The following is a 17841-nucleotide window of genomic DNA, read 5'->3' as shown; positions in this document are numbered from 1 at the left end:
TTACAAACCACTCCAGAGCCCCCTGGAGACCACGTGCTGTACAAGCCAGGGCTTCAGTGATGTACAGGAAAGGGGGGGGGGGTTTGAGGTGGGAAGTGAGCCCATGAAGCTGGGTGAGGGGTGCCTTTCCAAGCAGAGGGCCCTAAGTAGAGAGGCCTAAGTATACTTCCTGGCCGACTCTAACCAGAGTGCCTATGGGGCTGGCGGGGCCTTGGGGCTGCAGCACCAGGAACAGCTGGAGTTGTTTTTATCCCTAAGAGCCCCTGGAAGATTTTAATTAAGGGAGGGGTATCATCAGATGTGTGTTCCAGAAATATCTTTAGGTGGGAGCATAAAAGCAAAGAAAGAAACCACAAAGGAAAGGATCAGTGCTTGGCTATATAAAAGTGTATAACTTGTGTACCTCAAAAAAAAACAACAACCCATCATCAGATAAAATAAAAGGCAAGTGAAAACCCAGGGGGAAATTCTTGCAACATTTAACCATAAATAATGGATCTTCGTATATAAACAGAGCTTACAAATCCAAAAGATTAATGCAAAAACCTTGATAGAAAAACTGAGCATATGGCTTGTCAAGGCAATGCACAAGACTTACAAATGACCTATAAAAAATGTTCAGCATCCCTAGTAAACAAATGCAAAATGACTGAAGTGAGATGCCTTTTTTATATATCAGATTGTTAAAATTTTTGTCTTCCCAACATGTAAAAATTTTTTTCCAGTTTTATTGAGATGTAATTGACATACAGCACAGTTGAAGGTATACGGTGTAATGATTTTACTTACGTATATTGTGACATTACTACCACAATAAGTTAATATCTGTCATCTCATACAGATAAAAAAGTTTTTCCTTGTGATGAGAACTCTTGGGATCGACTTTTTAATATATACCGTACGGCAACGTTAACTATAGTCTTCATGCTATATATTACATCCCTAGTACTTATAAGTGGAAGTTTGTACGTCTCGACCACCAGCATCTGCTTTTCCCTCTTTTGCTCCTATCTCTGTTTCTGGTAACCACAAATCTGATTGCTTTTTCGTTGAGTTGTTGGGTTGTTTTTCTTACTCTGCTTGTGAAATCATGCATTTGTGTTTCTCTAACTTACTTAGCATAATGCCCTCAAGGTCCGTCCATGTTATCACAAATGGCAGGGTTTCCTCCTCCTTTCATGGTTGACTAATATTCCATTGTATACATCTACCATACTTTCTTTATCCATTCATCCACTGATAGATACTTAGGTTGCTTTCATGTCTTGACTATTTTAAATAATACTGCTCTGAACATGGGGATGCAGATAGCTCTTTGGCATAGTGGTTTTTTTTTTTTTTTTTCCTTTGGATTATATTCCCCAAAGTGAAATTGCTGGCTCATATATATGGTGGTTTCGGTTTTACTGTTTTGAGGAACCTCCATTCTATTTTCCACCATGGCTGCACCAATTTACAATCCTGCCAACAGTGCATGCACAAGGGTTCCTTTTAATCCATGTCTCACCAGCATTTGTTATTTCCAATATTTTTTATGGTAGCCATTCTAAATGGTGGGAGGTAATAAGTCAGCGTAGTACTGATTTACATTTCCCTATTGATTAGTGATGTTGAACATCTTCTCATGTAATTGTTGGTCCTTTGTATAGCATCCTTGGAAAAATGTCTTTGTGGGTACTTAGCCCATTTTTTAAGTGGATTATTTGGGGGTTTTGCTATTGAGTTGTAGGAGTTCCTTATATATTTTGGATCTTCATTCCTTATCAGACACATGGTTTCCACATATTTTCCCCATTCTGTAGGTTGTCTTTTAATTTTGTTGGTTTATTTTGCCGTGCAAAAGCTTTTTAGTTTGATGTAGTCCCACTGATTTTTGAATTTGTGACCTGTGCTTTAGGTGTCCTATTCAAAAAATCATTGCCAAGACCCATGTAAAGGCGGTTTCTTCCTGTGTTTCCTTCTACGATTTTTATGGTTCCTGGTCTTATGTTGAAATCTGTAATCCATTTCAAGTTAATTTTGGTGAGTGGTATAAGACAGGGGTCTAATTTTATTCTTTTATGTGTGAATATCCAATTTTCCCAGCACCATTAGTTGAAGAGACAGTCTTTACTCCATTGAGTATTCTTGGCTCCCTTGCATGGGTTTATTTTTTAGTTCTCAGTTCTGTTCCAATGGTCTAGGTGTCTGTTTTTTTTTTTTCTTTTGCCAGTATCATACTCTTTTGATTACTACATATTTATAGTATAGCTTGAAATCAGAAGGGTGATGCCTCCCACTTTTGTTCTTTTTCAGGATTGTTTTAGGTTTTAGGGGTCTTTTGAGGTTCCAGATAAAAATTAGGATTTTGTTCTCTATTTCTGTGAAAAATTCCATTGGAATCTTGACAGGGATTGCATTTAATCTGTAGATGGCTTTGGGATAGTAAGGACATTATTAATTTTCTTCCAGTCTATAAACATTAATATTCTTCTAAAATACCTTTCCATTTATTTGGTTCTTCAAGTTTTTTCATCACTTTCTTATAGTTTTCAGTGTAGAGGTTTTTCACCTCCTTGTAAATTTATTCCTAAGTATTTTATTGCTTTGTCTTGTAAATAGGATCAGTTTCTCTTTCATGTAATTCATTATTAGCATTTTAAAAACGCTACTTATTTTTGTATGTTAATTTTATATCTTGCAACTTTACTGAATTTGTAGATTAGATCTAACAGTTTTTTGGTGGAGTCTGTCAGATTTTCTACATATAAAGTCATGTCATCTCCAAATAGAGACCATCTTCTTCGTGTGCAATTCTGATGGCTTTTATGTTTTCTTCCTTGATTGCTCTGGCTAGATCTTCAGTAATACCTCGAATAGGAGGAGTGAGAATGGGCACTCATGTCTTGTTTCTGACTTGAGAGGAAAGGCTTTCAACCTTTTATCATGGAGTACCATGTTAGCTGTGGGTTTGTTGTCTATAGCTTTCATTATGTTGAGGTACGTTCATTGTATACCTAATTTGTTAAGGGTTTTTTTCATGAATGGATATTGAATTTCGTCCAGTGATTTTTGTGCCCATTGAGATGATGAGATTTTTTTCTTACATTCTATCAATGTGATGTATCATAGTGACAGATTGACACCTGTTTAACCATGCTTGTATCCCAAAAGTAAATACACTTGTTCATGGTGAAAAATATTTTTACTATGCTGCTGATTTCTGTTTACTAGTATTTCATTGGGAATTTTTGCCTCTATATTCACCAGAGATAGTGGCCTGTAGTTTTCTTTTAGTATTCTTTTCTGGCTTTGGTATCAGGGTAATGTTGGCCTCATAAAATAAGTTTGGGAGTGTTCTGCCTCCAAAACATTGAGGAGTTTGAGAAGGATTTACATTAATTATTCTTTAAATGTTCAGTAAAATTCACCAGTGAAGCCATCCGTTCCTGGGCCTTTCTTCCCTGTGAGGTTTGTTGATCACTAATTAAATCTCCTCACCAGTAATTGGTCTGTCACATTTTCTACTTCATCCTGATTCATTTTTGGTAGGTTGTATGTTTGTAAGAATTTTCCATTTCTTTTAAGTTTTCCAGTTTCTTGACATATAGTCAATCATAGTAGCATCTTAAGATCCTTTGTGGCCTCAGTTGTAACATCTACTTTTTTATTTTCATTTGTAATTTTGTTGATTTTGGTCCTATTTTTTTTTTTTATTGGTTAGTCTAGCTAAAGGTTTGTCAATTTTATCTTTTCAAAAAACCATCTCTTGGTTTGGTTAATCTTTTCTATTGTTACCTATTCTGTTTTATTTGTTTCTGCCAGAATTTGTTATTTCCTTCCTTCTGCTAAGTTTGGGTTCACTTTTTTTTTTTAAGTTCCTTAAGGCATAGCGTTAGGTTGTTTGAGATCTTTCTTGTTTCCTTAGGTAGGCATTTATTTCTATGAACTTCTCTCTTAGAACTGCTCTCTTTGCAAACCGTAAGTTTTGGTATGTTTTGTTTGCATTCTTGTTTGCATCAAGGCATTTTTATTTCACCTTTAATTTCTTCCTTGACCCATTGGTTGTTTGGCAGAGTATTGTTTAATTTCCACGTATTCATGAATTTTTCAGTTTTCCTCCTGTTAACGATTTCTACTTTGAGGCCATTGTGGTCAGAAAAGGTACTTGGTATGATTTCAGTCCTCTTGAATTTGCTAAGACTTGTTTTGTAACTTAACATATGGTATATCTTAGAAAATGTTCCAGGTGTGCTTGATATGAATGGGTATTCTGCTGCTGTTGAATAGAATGTTCTATATATGTCTATTGGATCCATTTGGTCTTTAGTGTTGTTCAAATCTGTTTCTTCATTATCTGTTTGGATAATCTATCCATTTTTGAGAATGTGTCATTAAAGTCCCCAACTATTATTGCATTCCTGTTGTTTTCTCTTTTTAGCTCTATTAGTTTTTGCTGTTTATATTTGGGCACTCTGATGCTGGGTGCATAAATATTTACAATTGTTTTATCTTCTTGATGGATTGATGTCTTTATCACTGTGTAATAATTGTAAAAGAACTTCTTGGTTTTGTTTCACCATTTTTGGATGTAAGTTTAGTGTGATATAAGTATAGTTACCCCCTGCTTTTTTAGTACACAATTTGCTTACAAAATCTTTTTCCATCCCTTCACTCTCAGTCTATTTGTGTCTTTAAGACTAAAGTGAGTCTCTTGTGGGCACATCATTAGATGTTTTTCAAATTAATCCATTCAGCCATTCTATGTGTTTTGATTGGAAAATTTAATCCAATTAAATATAATTTAAAGTAATCACAGGTAAGGACTTTTGCCATTTTCTTAATTGTTTTATGGCTGTTTTTGTAGAACTATAATTCCTTGTTCTGTATCCTGCTTTCTTTTTTTGTGTTTCCATGTCTTCTGGTATCTGTATGCTTTGACTTCCTTATCATGTACTTTTGTGTAATTACTCCAGGTTTTACCCTTGTGATTAGCACAAGGCTTACATAAAATGTTTTCAAATTATAACACTCTATTTTAAACTGACAACAGCTTAACTTCAGTAGAATTTCTAAAGTTCACACCTGTATCTCCACCCTCCCTCACATTTAGGTTATTGATGTTACACATAACGTATTTTTTATATTGTGTAACCAGTAACAGATTATTGTAGTTGTGGTTATTTTTACAATGTTTTCTAACTTTTGTTTATTTTAAAATATTTTTTATTTTAGAGAGAGAGAGAGAGCACGAGTGGGAGAGAGGGGGAGAGAGAGAGAGCCTCAAACAGGTTCCATGCCTAGTGTTGAGTCTGACATGGCTCGATCCCACAACCCTGGGATCATGACCTGAGGTAAAATCCAGAGTCAGACGCTCAACCCACTGAGCCACCCAGGTGCCCCTGTTTAACTTTTAAAATAGAGTTGGAAGTACATTAACCACCACCATTACCACATTATAGATTCTAACTTTGTCTATATATTTACCATTACCAGTAAGTTTTACCTTGTTCAGTTTTCATGATGTTCATTAGTGTCCTTTTACTCCTAAAACTTCCTTCAGCATTTCTTGTAAGGCAGGTCTAATGGTGATGAACTCACTCAGCTTTATTTGGGGGGGGGGGGGGAAGTCTTTATCTCTTCATCTCTGAAAGACAGCTTTGCCAGATACAGAATTCTTGGCTGACATTTTCCTTCCTTTCAATATTTTGGACATATCATCCTATTCTCCCCTGGCCTGAACCAATTTTGTTGAGAAGTCCACTGATAATCTCCTGATGGTTCCCTTATATGTAATCTGCCTCTATTCTCTTGTTGTTTTCCAGATTTTTTTTCTTTGTCTTTGACTTCTCATAAAATTTAATTACAATGTCTATCAGTGTAGCCCTATTGGGGTTCATATTATTTGGGATCCTTTGTACCTCATGGATTGGAATGTCCAAGTCTCTCACCAGGTTTGGGAAGTTTTAAACCATTACTGCTTTAAATTTAATTTCTGTACCCATTCCCTTCTCATTCTTTTCCTTCTGGAATTCCCTTAATACAAATATTGCTTGTCTCGAGTGTATCTTTTTTGTTGACAGAGAGAAAAAGAGTGTGTGTGGGGGGGGGGGGGGGGAGAGGGGCAGAGGGAGAGAGAGAGAATTTTAAGTAGGCTCCAGCCCAGCACAGAGCCCAACACAAGGCTCAGTCTCAAGACTGTGAAATCATGACCTGAGCTGAAATCAAGAATCAGACGCTTGACAGACTGAGCCACCCACATGCCCCTTGATTGTGTCTTTTAAGTCTTGTAGGCTTTGTTCACTCCTTTTGATTCGTTTTTCTTCTTGCTCCTCTAACTGGATTATTTAAAATGTCCTGTCTTCTAGACGACTGACTGTTTTTCTGCATAGTTGACTCTCCTTTTGAAGTTCTCTGTTGAATTCTTTCATTCAGTCATTGTATTGTTTCAGCTCTACAATTTTTTTGATGGTTTCTACTTGTTGAGCTTCTAGTTCATATATCATTTTCCTAATTTTTAGCTTTCTACGTATTACTAGTTGGCTAAACTTTAAAAGGATTATTCTGAAATCTTTGACAGTTCATAGACACCATTTCTTTAAGGTCATTTATTAGAGCTTTAGCGGTTTGCTTCAGTGGTGTCACGTTTACTGGATTTTTCATGATCCTTGATTCCTTACATTGGTATCTGCACTTTTGAGTAAGCCGTCTCCCCTTCCAGACTTTGCAGGTTTGCTTTGGCAGAGATAGCTCTTTGCCAGTCACCTCAGTTTGGGTTTCTGGACACGTCAGCTGGTAGTGTCCTTAGGCAGGTAGAGTTTTGCTACCAGGGTCGATTTCTGGGTGAGGCCCCTGGCTGAGCTCTGAGGTCAGGGGTAGGGGTGCCACTGGTATGACTAATTGGTAAGATCGTTGGTTTGGTTCTCTGGTCTGGCTTACTAGACTGGCAGGAGTCCATACTGTACTTAGCAGTAAGTGGGGCTATGAATTGGCTTCTCTGCCCTCATTGGGCAAGAGAATGGGGCCTATGTGGCTGGTAGTTCGAGTACCTAAATCAGGCAAGGCTGTGGACTGAACCCCCTGGCTACAATGGGTCCACCTGTTTTGCTCAGCAGATGAGGAGCATCATGGGCTGGGGTCTCTGTTCAAGGGCTGTTGTAAGGAGGCCTGCTGGATGGGATCCACAGTTTTCTGTGTGTTCTAGTCAGGTTCCCTGGTCAGGCAGGCTGGAAACGGTATTCAGTGGGCAGGGCTATGAATCAGTTTATGTGCCCAGGCACAGCAAGAGAAGTATCTCCAAGGCCACAAAGGTTTTTGGTTTATGGTCTAGACTCAAGCCAACCTGTGCCACATATTCCCTGCCTGAACAGGGCACTGGCTCTGCTCTGTGGACTGTCAGCTATGCCTGTTGGACTCTGCTTAAATGTTGATGGGCTATGCAGCTTTCCGGGTCTTACAGCCAAGCTTTCTGTTTGGATGGTGCTGAGAACTTCACTCAGCAGTGGATGGGGCTATGACTTCACTCCCTTACCTGGGGGGACCGTAGGCCCAGTTCCAAATAGGCTCCCACTTTTTCCACATCAGGCCTTCTGGTAAGGAGGGGTCAGGAGATACAGTCAGTAGTGGGTAGGCTATGAATTAGTCCCATTGTCTGGATAGAGCCAGTGAACCCTCCACATGTAGCACTGGCTTTATAGGCAATCGCCTCTGCCTGCCATACTCTTGGCTCGAGTGTGGCTGGACAGTGTAGCTCTCCCAGGTGTTCTTGCCAGCCTTTCTGGGTGGGCATGGTTGGGAGTGTTACTCAGCAGTGGGGTGGGGGGTGGGGCGGAGGGCTGTAACTCAGCTTCTCTGCCTGCACAGAGGCAGACCAGGCTACAGGGCCAGCAAAATCTGTTTGAGGACCAGAGTCGGGCAGAATGGGGCCCCACTGAGTTCTCCGAACTCATTTGTGCCACCGTCTTGGATCTGCAGATCAGCAAAACCACTAGCTGTGACTACTACTCGGGCGCTGCAGGTAGGAACTTAGTACGCCAGTATGGGCACGGGTTGTTGGAAGCCCCTCCCCGTCAGATTCACACTGGTCCATCCCCGCAGATTGCCTTGTGATTCCTGTAGGGTAAAACCAGAGTGAGGGCTCCCAAGAAGTGACCTACAATGCTGGGGGAGTTGGATGTCTGCCCTGGACTCCATTTTTCCACTATAAAAACTGGAGGCTCAGCGGAGACCTCTCTGTGTGATGGGCTGGGCTGGGCTGGGCTGGGTTCAGGGCAACAAGGTCAGCATATAGCTTCACCCCCATGTGCTAGGATCCTCTCAGTGGTGTCTTGTCTATGAAGAGTTGTTAATTCTTCTTGTGAGGGGGAGCGAAGTCAGGAATGACCCCTGTCACCATCTTGGTGATGTTACTCTCCCCAATTTTTTTTTTAATGTAATGGCCAGTACCGGTTAGGGCTCAGGAAAAAAGACCACACACCTATTACTGCTGATGGGAGGGTAAAATAGCCGTGCCTCTTTAAGGAGTAATTTGGCAATAGGTGTAAAAACTTTTTTTCCTGAAGAGAGGATCAGAGATGTAAATAAATACTTATTGGATACACGGGTATTCGTTGCAGTGTCATAACAGACAAAACCCCAAAACCCTAAAAAAGGTTAGAGAAATCGTGCACAACTCTGAAATGATACACTAGGCAGCCGATGAAAAGACCTTCAAGAATATTTAGTAATGTGAGGATGTCGGTGAGCTATTGCAATGTAAAAATGATTTGAGAACAGTATGTTCTGCATGATCCCATTTTGTAAAAGGAAATCTATACGTGCAGATGGAGAAGAGATTGAGGCAACATCCCAGTGACTGATGTGGGCAGTTGGACTGCAGGTGATTTTTAGTCTCTTCCCTTTTTTTTCTTTACTTTCTAAACTTCTGTAATGAATAGGCATTACTTTTATCACCATAAGGGAGAAAAATGACTGAGGCAAGGAGAAGAGGCCAAAGAGGTCATTACTGCAGTAATGACATAGGTGAGGGAATTTTAGAGCCTCGGGGTACATCATCAATTACCCTGCCCCCTTTTACAAGCTCTAGCCCATTTCATCTTAGGATCTCAAGTTTTCTCTACAAATAGAGATGCTTTGCTGATCATAAAGAACCTCTTCAGATTTAAAATTCACAGTTCTAAGAAACTACCAATTATTCACCTTACATTAAAGGCATTGATAATTCTGCCAAAAGACTTCCAACCCCCGCAAAATCAAATAGAAAAAAAAATGCTGTAGTACAACAGCATTACCTTATAGGAAGCCCATTTATGAGATAAAATCAAATGCCAAAAGGATAGGGTGGCCTATTATTAATAGCAACTTTAAAAGAATCCTTGAACTTCTAGCAGTCAATTGAAAATATGTATTTTTATTACTGTAATCTTGAAGTATATTTATAGTGGCAGCCATTAGCTCTCCCACTGTTAATGGATGTCAGCATTTCCATTAGAAGCTCATTTTCTAAGGAATCTAGGGCTTGTCTAGTGTAGTTTGACTCAAGCTCATAACTGAGAATATTATGCCTACAGTAATGAAATAATTTGAATCTTTAATGATAAACAATGATGTCACACTTCATATAATGCGGTATCTATGCAAAACAACTCTGGGTCTCAGTTTGTGAGCTCTGTGATCTGTTTCTGGTGCATTATGAAGCACGATTCTTCTGCAAAGGAGTGAAATTGAATCAGGCCAGCAGACAGATTTGTAATGAGCTTCCTGGGAAGAAAAGCACTTTAGAAATATAAAAATAATGAAGACCATGGCAAGGCATTTTCATAAAGAAAAGGTATTTAAGTCTTTAACTGTATTGAGAAATTTCCATTTATAAAATTTTCTCCCAAGAACATAATCCTATCTAGTCCTGTCCCAGTAAAACTAATTTTCTATTTCTCTTCCTACGAACTTTTCAAGAAGTTTTTCACATCTAGTGAGGCGTTTAATGTCCTGACAAATGCCTTCAAAGTTTTCAGCATCTCAGAGAGATTCCAGCTTAACTGCCAAAAACAAAAACAAACAAACAAAACAGAAAAGAAAAACATCCTAGTTACATCTGGTTTGGACTTCTGGTAAGCATCGTGGAACTCGAGGAGAGAGTTTGTTTTGGCCAAATCAATAAACAACAAAAACTAACCCTTATAAACAATACCTGACATGTGCCTTCGTGCTGTTAAAGGGCTTTAAAGAATGACACAGTTTAATCCACCCAACAACCCTAGAGGTAATGGATGCCAAGGAACTTGACCAAGGCACCCCATTAGGAGGTGAGCCCCTGCTCCTGACCAACTCTCTGTAATTAGCCACTTGCATAGTAAGAAGTTTTTCTGTTGACTCCTGTTACTTGTGCATTTTTGAAACCGTCAAAAAAATTCAAGCAGGAAATTAATTCAGATCCACAAACTGAATTATATGTTTTGTAAAATCAAAAGTCTTAAACAACAGCAGTACTATTAGGATGATTACTTTATAATATATCTATATTCTCTCTACATGCGCATGCACATGTGCACACACACACACACAGAGTAAGCACTAGAGAGAATGTGGAAAAATTAGAACGCTTTTGCATTGCAATCGAATATAAAATGGTGTAGTCACAGTGGAAAACAGTATCAGAGTTACCACAACATTTAGAAATTCCACTTCTGGGTGTATAACCAAAAGAACTAAAAGCAAGAAATTAAACAGATATTTGTATAGCCATGTTCATAGCAGCATTATTCAAAATAGCCAAAGGATAGAAACAATCCAAATGTCCATTAATGGATGAATCAATAAACAAAATGTGGTATATATAAATAATATATATGTATGTATATGTATAGACACAATCTGGTGTATATATGTATGTATGTATACACACACACACATATATTCATTCTCCAACTTGAACACAGTTGAGTATTTTCAAGATGGATATTGAAAAGAAACATTTTGTGTATCATAAAATATTATGGAGGGTTTTCTTGGCATGGAGAATCTGAAAGTTGACCACTCATTCCTTCAATAAACATTTACTTATAGCATACTATTTATACTTTAGGCATAAATCTAAGCCCTGAGGATACAGCAGTAAATAAGGGGGGAGGGAGAATGTCTATGTTCATGTTTATTTTTTTATTGAGGTATAACAGACATATGACATTAGTTTCAGGGGTATAATATGACTCACTATTTGTACATAGAGCGAAATGATCACCACAATTAGTCTAGTTAGGATCCATCACTATATATAGTTACAACATTTTTTTTCTTGTGATGAGAACTTTTAAGATCTACTCCCTTGGCAATTTTCAAATACTCAATACAGGATTATTAATCATAATCGCCATGCTGTACATTATATCCCCATGATGGATTTTATAACTAAGTTTGTACCTTTTGACCCCCTTTACCCATTTTGCCCACACCCACCCCCACCCCCTGCCTCTGACAACCATCAATCTTTTCTCCGTATTGATGAGTGCGGGGTTTTTTGCATGTTTGTTTTAGATTCCACAAATAAGTGAGACAGCACAATATTGGTCTTTCTCTAACATATTAGCGTAATGCCCTCATAGCCCAACAATTTGTTGCAAATGGCAAGATTTCCTTCTTGTTTGTGCTTGAATAATATTCCATGGTATATATATTCCATGGTGTATATATACATACATATATATATATATTCCATGGTATATATATTCCATGGTGTGTGTGTATATATATATATATATATGCATATATATATATATATATTCACCATGGTATATATATATGATATATATATATATATATCCCCTTATATATACATTTTCTTTAACCGTTTATACATTGATGCATACTTAAGTTGCTTCCATGTTTTAGATGTTGTAAATAATGCTGCAGTGAATATGGTGGTACATATAGCTTTTCAAATTAGTGTTATCATATCCTTCAGATAAATATCCAGAAATGGGATTGCTGGATCATATGGTAGTTGTATTTTTTACTTTTTGAGCAACCTCCATAGTGGCTGTACCAATTTACATTCCCACCAACAATGGTGGTGAAAAGGGGTCCCTTTTCTCCAAGTCCTGATCAACACTTGTTAATTTCTTGTTTTGATAACAGGCATTCTAACAGGTGTGAGGTGATAGCTCATTGTGGTTTTTGATTTGCATTTCCCTAGTAATTAGTGACGTTGAACATATTTTCAGGTGCCTCTTGGCCACCTGTATGTCTTTGGTGGAAATAAGTCTATTCAGATCCTGTGTCCATTTTTAAATCAGATTGGTACTTTTTTGTACTATAGAGTTGCATGACATCTTTATATTTTGACATGTTTACTCTTATCATATATGACTTGCAAATATTTGCTCCAATTCAGTAGCATACCTTTTCATTTGTTCATGGTTGCCTATGTGCAGAAACTTTTTTTATATTAATATTTTATTTACATCCAAGTTAGTTAGCATATAGGGCAACAATGATTTCAGGAGTAGATTCCTTAATGCCCCCTACCCATTTAGCCCATTCCGTCTCCCACAACCCCTTCGGCAACCCTTTGTTTATTCTCTGTATTTAAGAGTCTCTTATGTTTTGTCCCCCTCCCTGTTTTTATATTATTTTTGCTTCTCTTCCTTTTTGTTCATCTGTTTTGTATCTTAAAGTCTTCATATGAGTGAAGTCATACGATATTTGTCTCCCTCTGGTGTGCAGAAACTTTTCATGTTGATGGAGTCCCACTTATTTTTGCATTCGATGCCTTTGCTTTAGATATCAAATTAAAAAACAAAATTGGCAAGACAGTTGTCAAGGAGCTTATAGCTTATGTTTTCTCCTAGGAGTTTTATGGTTTCAAGTCTTTAATACATTTTGAGTTAGTTTTTGTGTATAGTATAAGATAGTGGGCCAGTTTCACTCTTTTTGCATGTGGCTACCCAGTTTCCCCAGCATTGTTTATTAAAGACTGTCCTTTCCCCAATGTATATTCTTGGCTCCTTTGTAGTAATTTCATTAGCCATGTATGTGTGGCTTTACTTCTGGACTCTACTCTGTTCCAGTGATCTATGTCTATATTAATGCCAATGCCTTACTATTTTGGTTACTACAGCTTTGTAATATAGTTGAAATCACGGAGTGTGGTGCCTTCAGCCTTGTTCTTCTTTCTCAAGATTGCTTTGGCCATTTGGGGTCTTTTGTGGTTCCATACAAGTTTTAGGATTGTTGGTTCTCCTTCTGTAAAAAAAAATTGCCACTGGGGCGCCTGGGTGGCGCAGTCGGTTAAGCGTCCGACTTCAGCCAGGTCACGATCTCGCGGCCCGTGAGTTCGAGCCCCGCGTCAGGCTCTGGGCTGATGGCTCGGAGCCTGGAGCCTGTTTCCGATTCTGTGTCTCCCTCTCTCTCTGCCCCTCCCCCGTTCATGCTCTGTCTCTCTCTGTCCCAAAAATAAATAAAAAACGTTGAAAAAAAAAAAATTGCCACTGAATTTTGATAAGGATTGCATTGAATCTATAGATTACTTTGGGAAGTATGGACATTTTAGCAGTATTAATTCTTCTAATCCATGAGCAAGAGGTATCTTTCCATTTGTTTGTTTTCAGTTTCTTTCAGTATGGTTGACATACAATATTTTATTACTTTAAGGTCTACAATACAGTGATTCACCAATTATATGCATTATGAAATGCTCACCATGATCAGTATAGTCACCACCTGTCACTACACAGTTATTAAAATATTATTGACTATATTCCCTATGCTGTACTTTTTATCCCTGTGATTGAATTTATAATTGGAAATTTGTACCTCTTTATCCCCTTCACATAATTCATTCACCCACCCCCTGCCCCGGGGCAACCCTAGTTTCTTTATTCATGAGTTAATGGGGTTTTTTTTCATTTTGATTTTTAGATTCCACATAAAAGTGAAATCATGTGGCATTTGTCTTTTTTTGTCTGATTTATTTCACTTAGCATAATACCCTGTAGGTCCATCCATGTTGGTACAAAGGGCAATATTTCATTCTTGTTTATGGCTAAGTAATATTCCATTGCGTGTGTATACACGTGTGTGTGTGTGTGTATGTGTATATATATCTTTACACACATCACATATTCACTTGTGTATCAGTGGACACTTACGTTGGATCCCTATCTTGACTATTAAAAATAATGCTGCAACAAAGATAGGGGTGCATATCTTTTCAAATTAGTGTTTTTGTTTTCTTTGGGTAAATACTCCAAAGAGTAATTTTGGGGTTGTATAGTGATACTGTTGTGTTTAAATTTTTGAGGAACCCCCATGCTGTTTTCCATAGTGGCTGTACAAATTTACATTCCCACCAACAATGTACAAGGGTTCCCTTTTCTCCACATCCTAGCCAATGGTTGTTATTTCTTGTGTTTTTGATAACAGCCATTCTGAATGGTGTGAACTTATGATCTCTCATTGTGGCTCTCATTTGCGGTTTCTTGATGATGAGTGATGTTGAGCATCTTTTCATATCTGTTGGCCATCTGCATTTTTCTTTGGAAAAAATCTCTATTCAGGTCCTCAGCTCATTTTTTAAATTGGTTTTGGTTTTGCGGTGTTATGTAAATTTTTTACATATCCTTACCAGATACCTGTTTTAATTCAGTAGGTTGTCTTTTTGTTTTGTTGATTGTCTCCTTTTCCATGCAAAAGTTTTTCATTCTGAAGTAGTCCCAGTAATTTATTTTTGGTTTTGTTTGCCTTGCCTGAGGAGATAGATCTAGAAAAGCAGTGCTATAGCTGATGCCAAAGAAATGACTGCTTATGTTCTCTTCAAGGATTTTTCTGATTTCAAGTGTCACATTGAGGTCTTTAATCTGTTTTGAGTTTATTTTTGTGTATGGTATTAGAAGGTGATCCAGTTTCATTCTTTTGCATTCTTTTGTGTTTGCCCAGAACATTTGGTACCTAATTATACTTGGTTTCTCTCTGTTGAAGTTCTCACTGTGTTCATCCATTCTTTCCCCAAGTTCAGTGAGCATCTTTTTTCAAGTAATGTCCACACCCAACGTGGAGCTCAGACTCACAACCCCAAGATCAAGAGTCGCATGTTCCACCAACTGAGTCAGCCAGGCATCCTCGATGAGCATCTTTATGGCCATACTTGGAACTCTTTATCAGGTAAATCTGTTATCTGCACTTCCTTAAGGACTGTCTCTGAGGTTTTCTCTTGTTTTTTTCATCTTGAACATATTCCTTTGTCTGCTTCCCTGGACATTCTGTGTTGGCTACTGTGCATTAGATAAAACAGCCACCTTTGCCATTGTAGAAGGAGTAACTGCACATCAGAGATGAAACTTTACCATTCAACCCTGCCATAGCTCTTGGTTGTGATTGTCCAAGCAGTTTATTTTATTTTTAGTGGATCCCAGTGGTGGAGGGTATACCAAGGCCTGTCAGTGTTCTGAAAGGGAGGATCTCACTGGGCACCTAGATTCAGGCTGATTGGAAGCCAGACCTTCAGGCAACAGCTTTTAAAGTATGCAAATAGTGGCAGATTTCAGAGATACTGTGGGTTCTGTTCCTGATCACCACAATCAAGTAGAGTGAATCTATTTCACAATAAAGTGAGTCAAGAGAATTTTTTGGTTTCATAGTGCATACAAAAGTTACGTTTACACTATAGCATATTAAGTGTGTAATAGCGTTATGTCTAAGAAATGCTATAAAAGTTTAATTTAAAAATACTTTATTGCTAAAATACTCTATCCATTTTCTGAACTTTCAGTGAGTCATACTCTTTTCGGTGGCAGGTCTTGCTTCACTGTTGAGGGCTGCTGACTGGTCAGGGTGGTGGAAGAAGGCTGGGGTGGCTACAGCAGTTTCTTAAAACAAGACCACAATGAAGTCTGCCACATCTATTGACGCTCCTTTCGGGAACCATTTCTATAGCTTGCGATGCTGTGTGACATCATTTTATTGACAGAACTTCTTTCACGAGTGGAGTCCGTCCTCTCAAACCCTGCTACTGTTTTACCAACTAAGTTTATGTAAGAGTCTAACTCCTTCGTTATCATGTCAACCACCTTCACAGCATCTTCACCAGGAGTAGATTTCATCTCAAGAAACTGCTTTCTTTGCTCATCCAGAAGAAATAAGTCCTCATCCCATTCAAGTTTCATCATGAGACGACAGCAATTCAGTCACGTCTTCAGGCTCCCTTTCTCATTCTCCTGCTATTTCCACCACATCGGTAGTTTCTTCCTCCCCTGACGTCTTAAACCCCTCAAGATCATCTATGGTTAGAATCTGCTTTTTCCAAACTCCTGTGAAGGTTGGTATTTTGACTTCTTACACTGAATCACAGATATCCGTAATGGCATCCAGAATGGTAAATCCTTTCCAGAAGGTTTTCAACCAACTTTGCCCAGCTCCATCAAGGGAGCCACTAGCTGTGGTTAGCTACAGCATTACAAAATACGTTTCTTAAATCATAAGGCTTGGAAGTGAAAATGACTCTTTGATCCACGGGCTGAAGAATAATGTTGTTTTCATGCCGGCTAACACAACATCCGGTCTCATTATATATCTCCACCAGAGCCCTTGGGTGACCAGGTACATTGTCAATGTGCAGTAGTGTTTTAAAAGCAATCTTTTGTGTGCGGGGGCTTAAAATATTCAGTTAAACATGTAGTAAACAGATGTGCTGTCATTCATATTTTGTTGCCTTTACAGATCACAAGCAGAGTAGATTTCACATAATTCTTAAGGGCTCTAGGATTTTTGGAATGGGAAATAAATAGTGTCTTTAACTTAAGGTCACCGGCTATGTTAGGCCCTAACAAGAAACTCAGCCTCTATTTTAAAGCTTTGAAGCCAGAATTTGAACTCACCTCTCTTGCTATCAAAGTCCTAGGGAGCATCTTCTAGTAGAAGGCTGTTTTTGTGTACGGTGACTGTCTGTTTAGCGTAGACACCTTCGTGCATTATCTGAGCCAGATCTTCAGAACAACTTGCTGCAGCTCCTACATCAGCACTTGCTGCTTCAACTTACACTTGTATGCTAGTTTCCTTCCTTAAACCTCATGAACCAACCTGTGATAGCTTCAAGTACTTTCTTGTACCTCCTCACTTCTGTCAGCCTTCACAGAACTGGAGACAGCCTTGCTCTGGTTTAGGCTTTGTTTTAAGGGAATGTTGTGGCTTCTTTTACCTTCTATCCAGACCAGTAAAACTTTCTCCGTATCAACGATGAGGCTTTTTCGCTTCCTTATCGTTTCTGTGTTCACTTGACTAGCACTTTAAATTTCCTTCAAGAACTGTTTGTATTCACAACTTGGCTAACCGGTTCGTGAGGCCTAGCTTGCAACACACCTTCCTCACCAAGCTTAATCATTTCTAGCTTTTGAATGAAAGTGAGAGACCTGGGACTTATCCTTTCCCTTGAGCACTTAGAGGCCATTGTAAGGTTATCAACTGGCCTCATTTCAGTGTTTTTGTGTCTCAGAGAATAAGTGGCCAAGTGGGGAGAGAGAGATGAGGAAAACAGCAGGTCAGTGGAGCAGTCAGAACAAAGACCTTTACCAATTAAGTTCACCATCTTACATGGGCACGATTCATGGTGTCCCAACACAAATAGAATAGTAACATCAAAGTCCACTAGTCACTGCAAGTTTGAAATATTGCACAAATTACCAACACGTGACACAGACACAAACTAAGCAAATGCTTTTGGAAAAATGGTGCCAATTAGACTTCCTTAGTGCATGGTGGCCACAAGCCTTCCACTTGTAGAAAATACAGTATCAGCAAATAATACAAAGTGCAATCAGATGAAGCATGCCCATAGATACAGTCCTGCAGGACTACAAGCCAAGTCCTGCTGAC

At 38.6% G+C, this 17841-nt stretch overlaps 1 protein-coding gene across 10 annotated transcripts in view; it reads right to left on the bottom strand.

The window, feature by feature from the left end:
- PCYT1B (phosphate cytidylyltransferase 1B, choline) overlaps nt 1–17841 on the bottom strand; it is a 138097-nt gene that overhangs the window by 2504 nt on the left and 117752 nt on the right. Inside the window, exon 9 of one of the 10 annotated variants that reach the window (XM_053891744.1) lies at nt 12578–13218. The exons of the other annotated variants lie outside the window; for them this stretch is intronic. Within the exon in view, the coding sequence (XP_053747719.1) occupies nt 13198–13218 (21 nt within the window). The 3' untranslated portion in view covers nt 12578–13197. Of the gene's footprint in view, nt 1–12577; nt 13219–17841 lie in introns of those variants that run through there. 10 annotated transcript variants of the gene reach the window in all.

Source organism: Panthera pardus, unplaced genomic scaffold, assembly GCF_024362965.1.
Source record: "Panthera pardus isolate Hobbes unplaced genomic scaffold, ASM2436296v1 HiC_scaffold_27, whole genome shotgun sequence".
In the NCBI taxonomy this organism is placed as follows: Eukaryota; Metazoa; Chordata; class Mammalia; order Carnivora; family Felidae; genus Panthera; species Panthera pardus.
The sequence above is the reverse complement of the archived record's forward strand: the minus strand, read 5'-3'. Positions and strand labels throughout refer to the sequence as shown.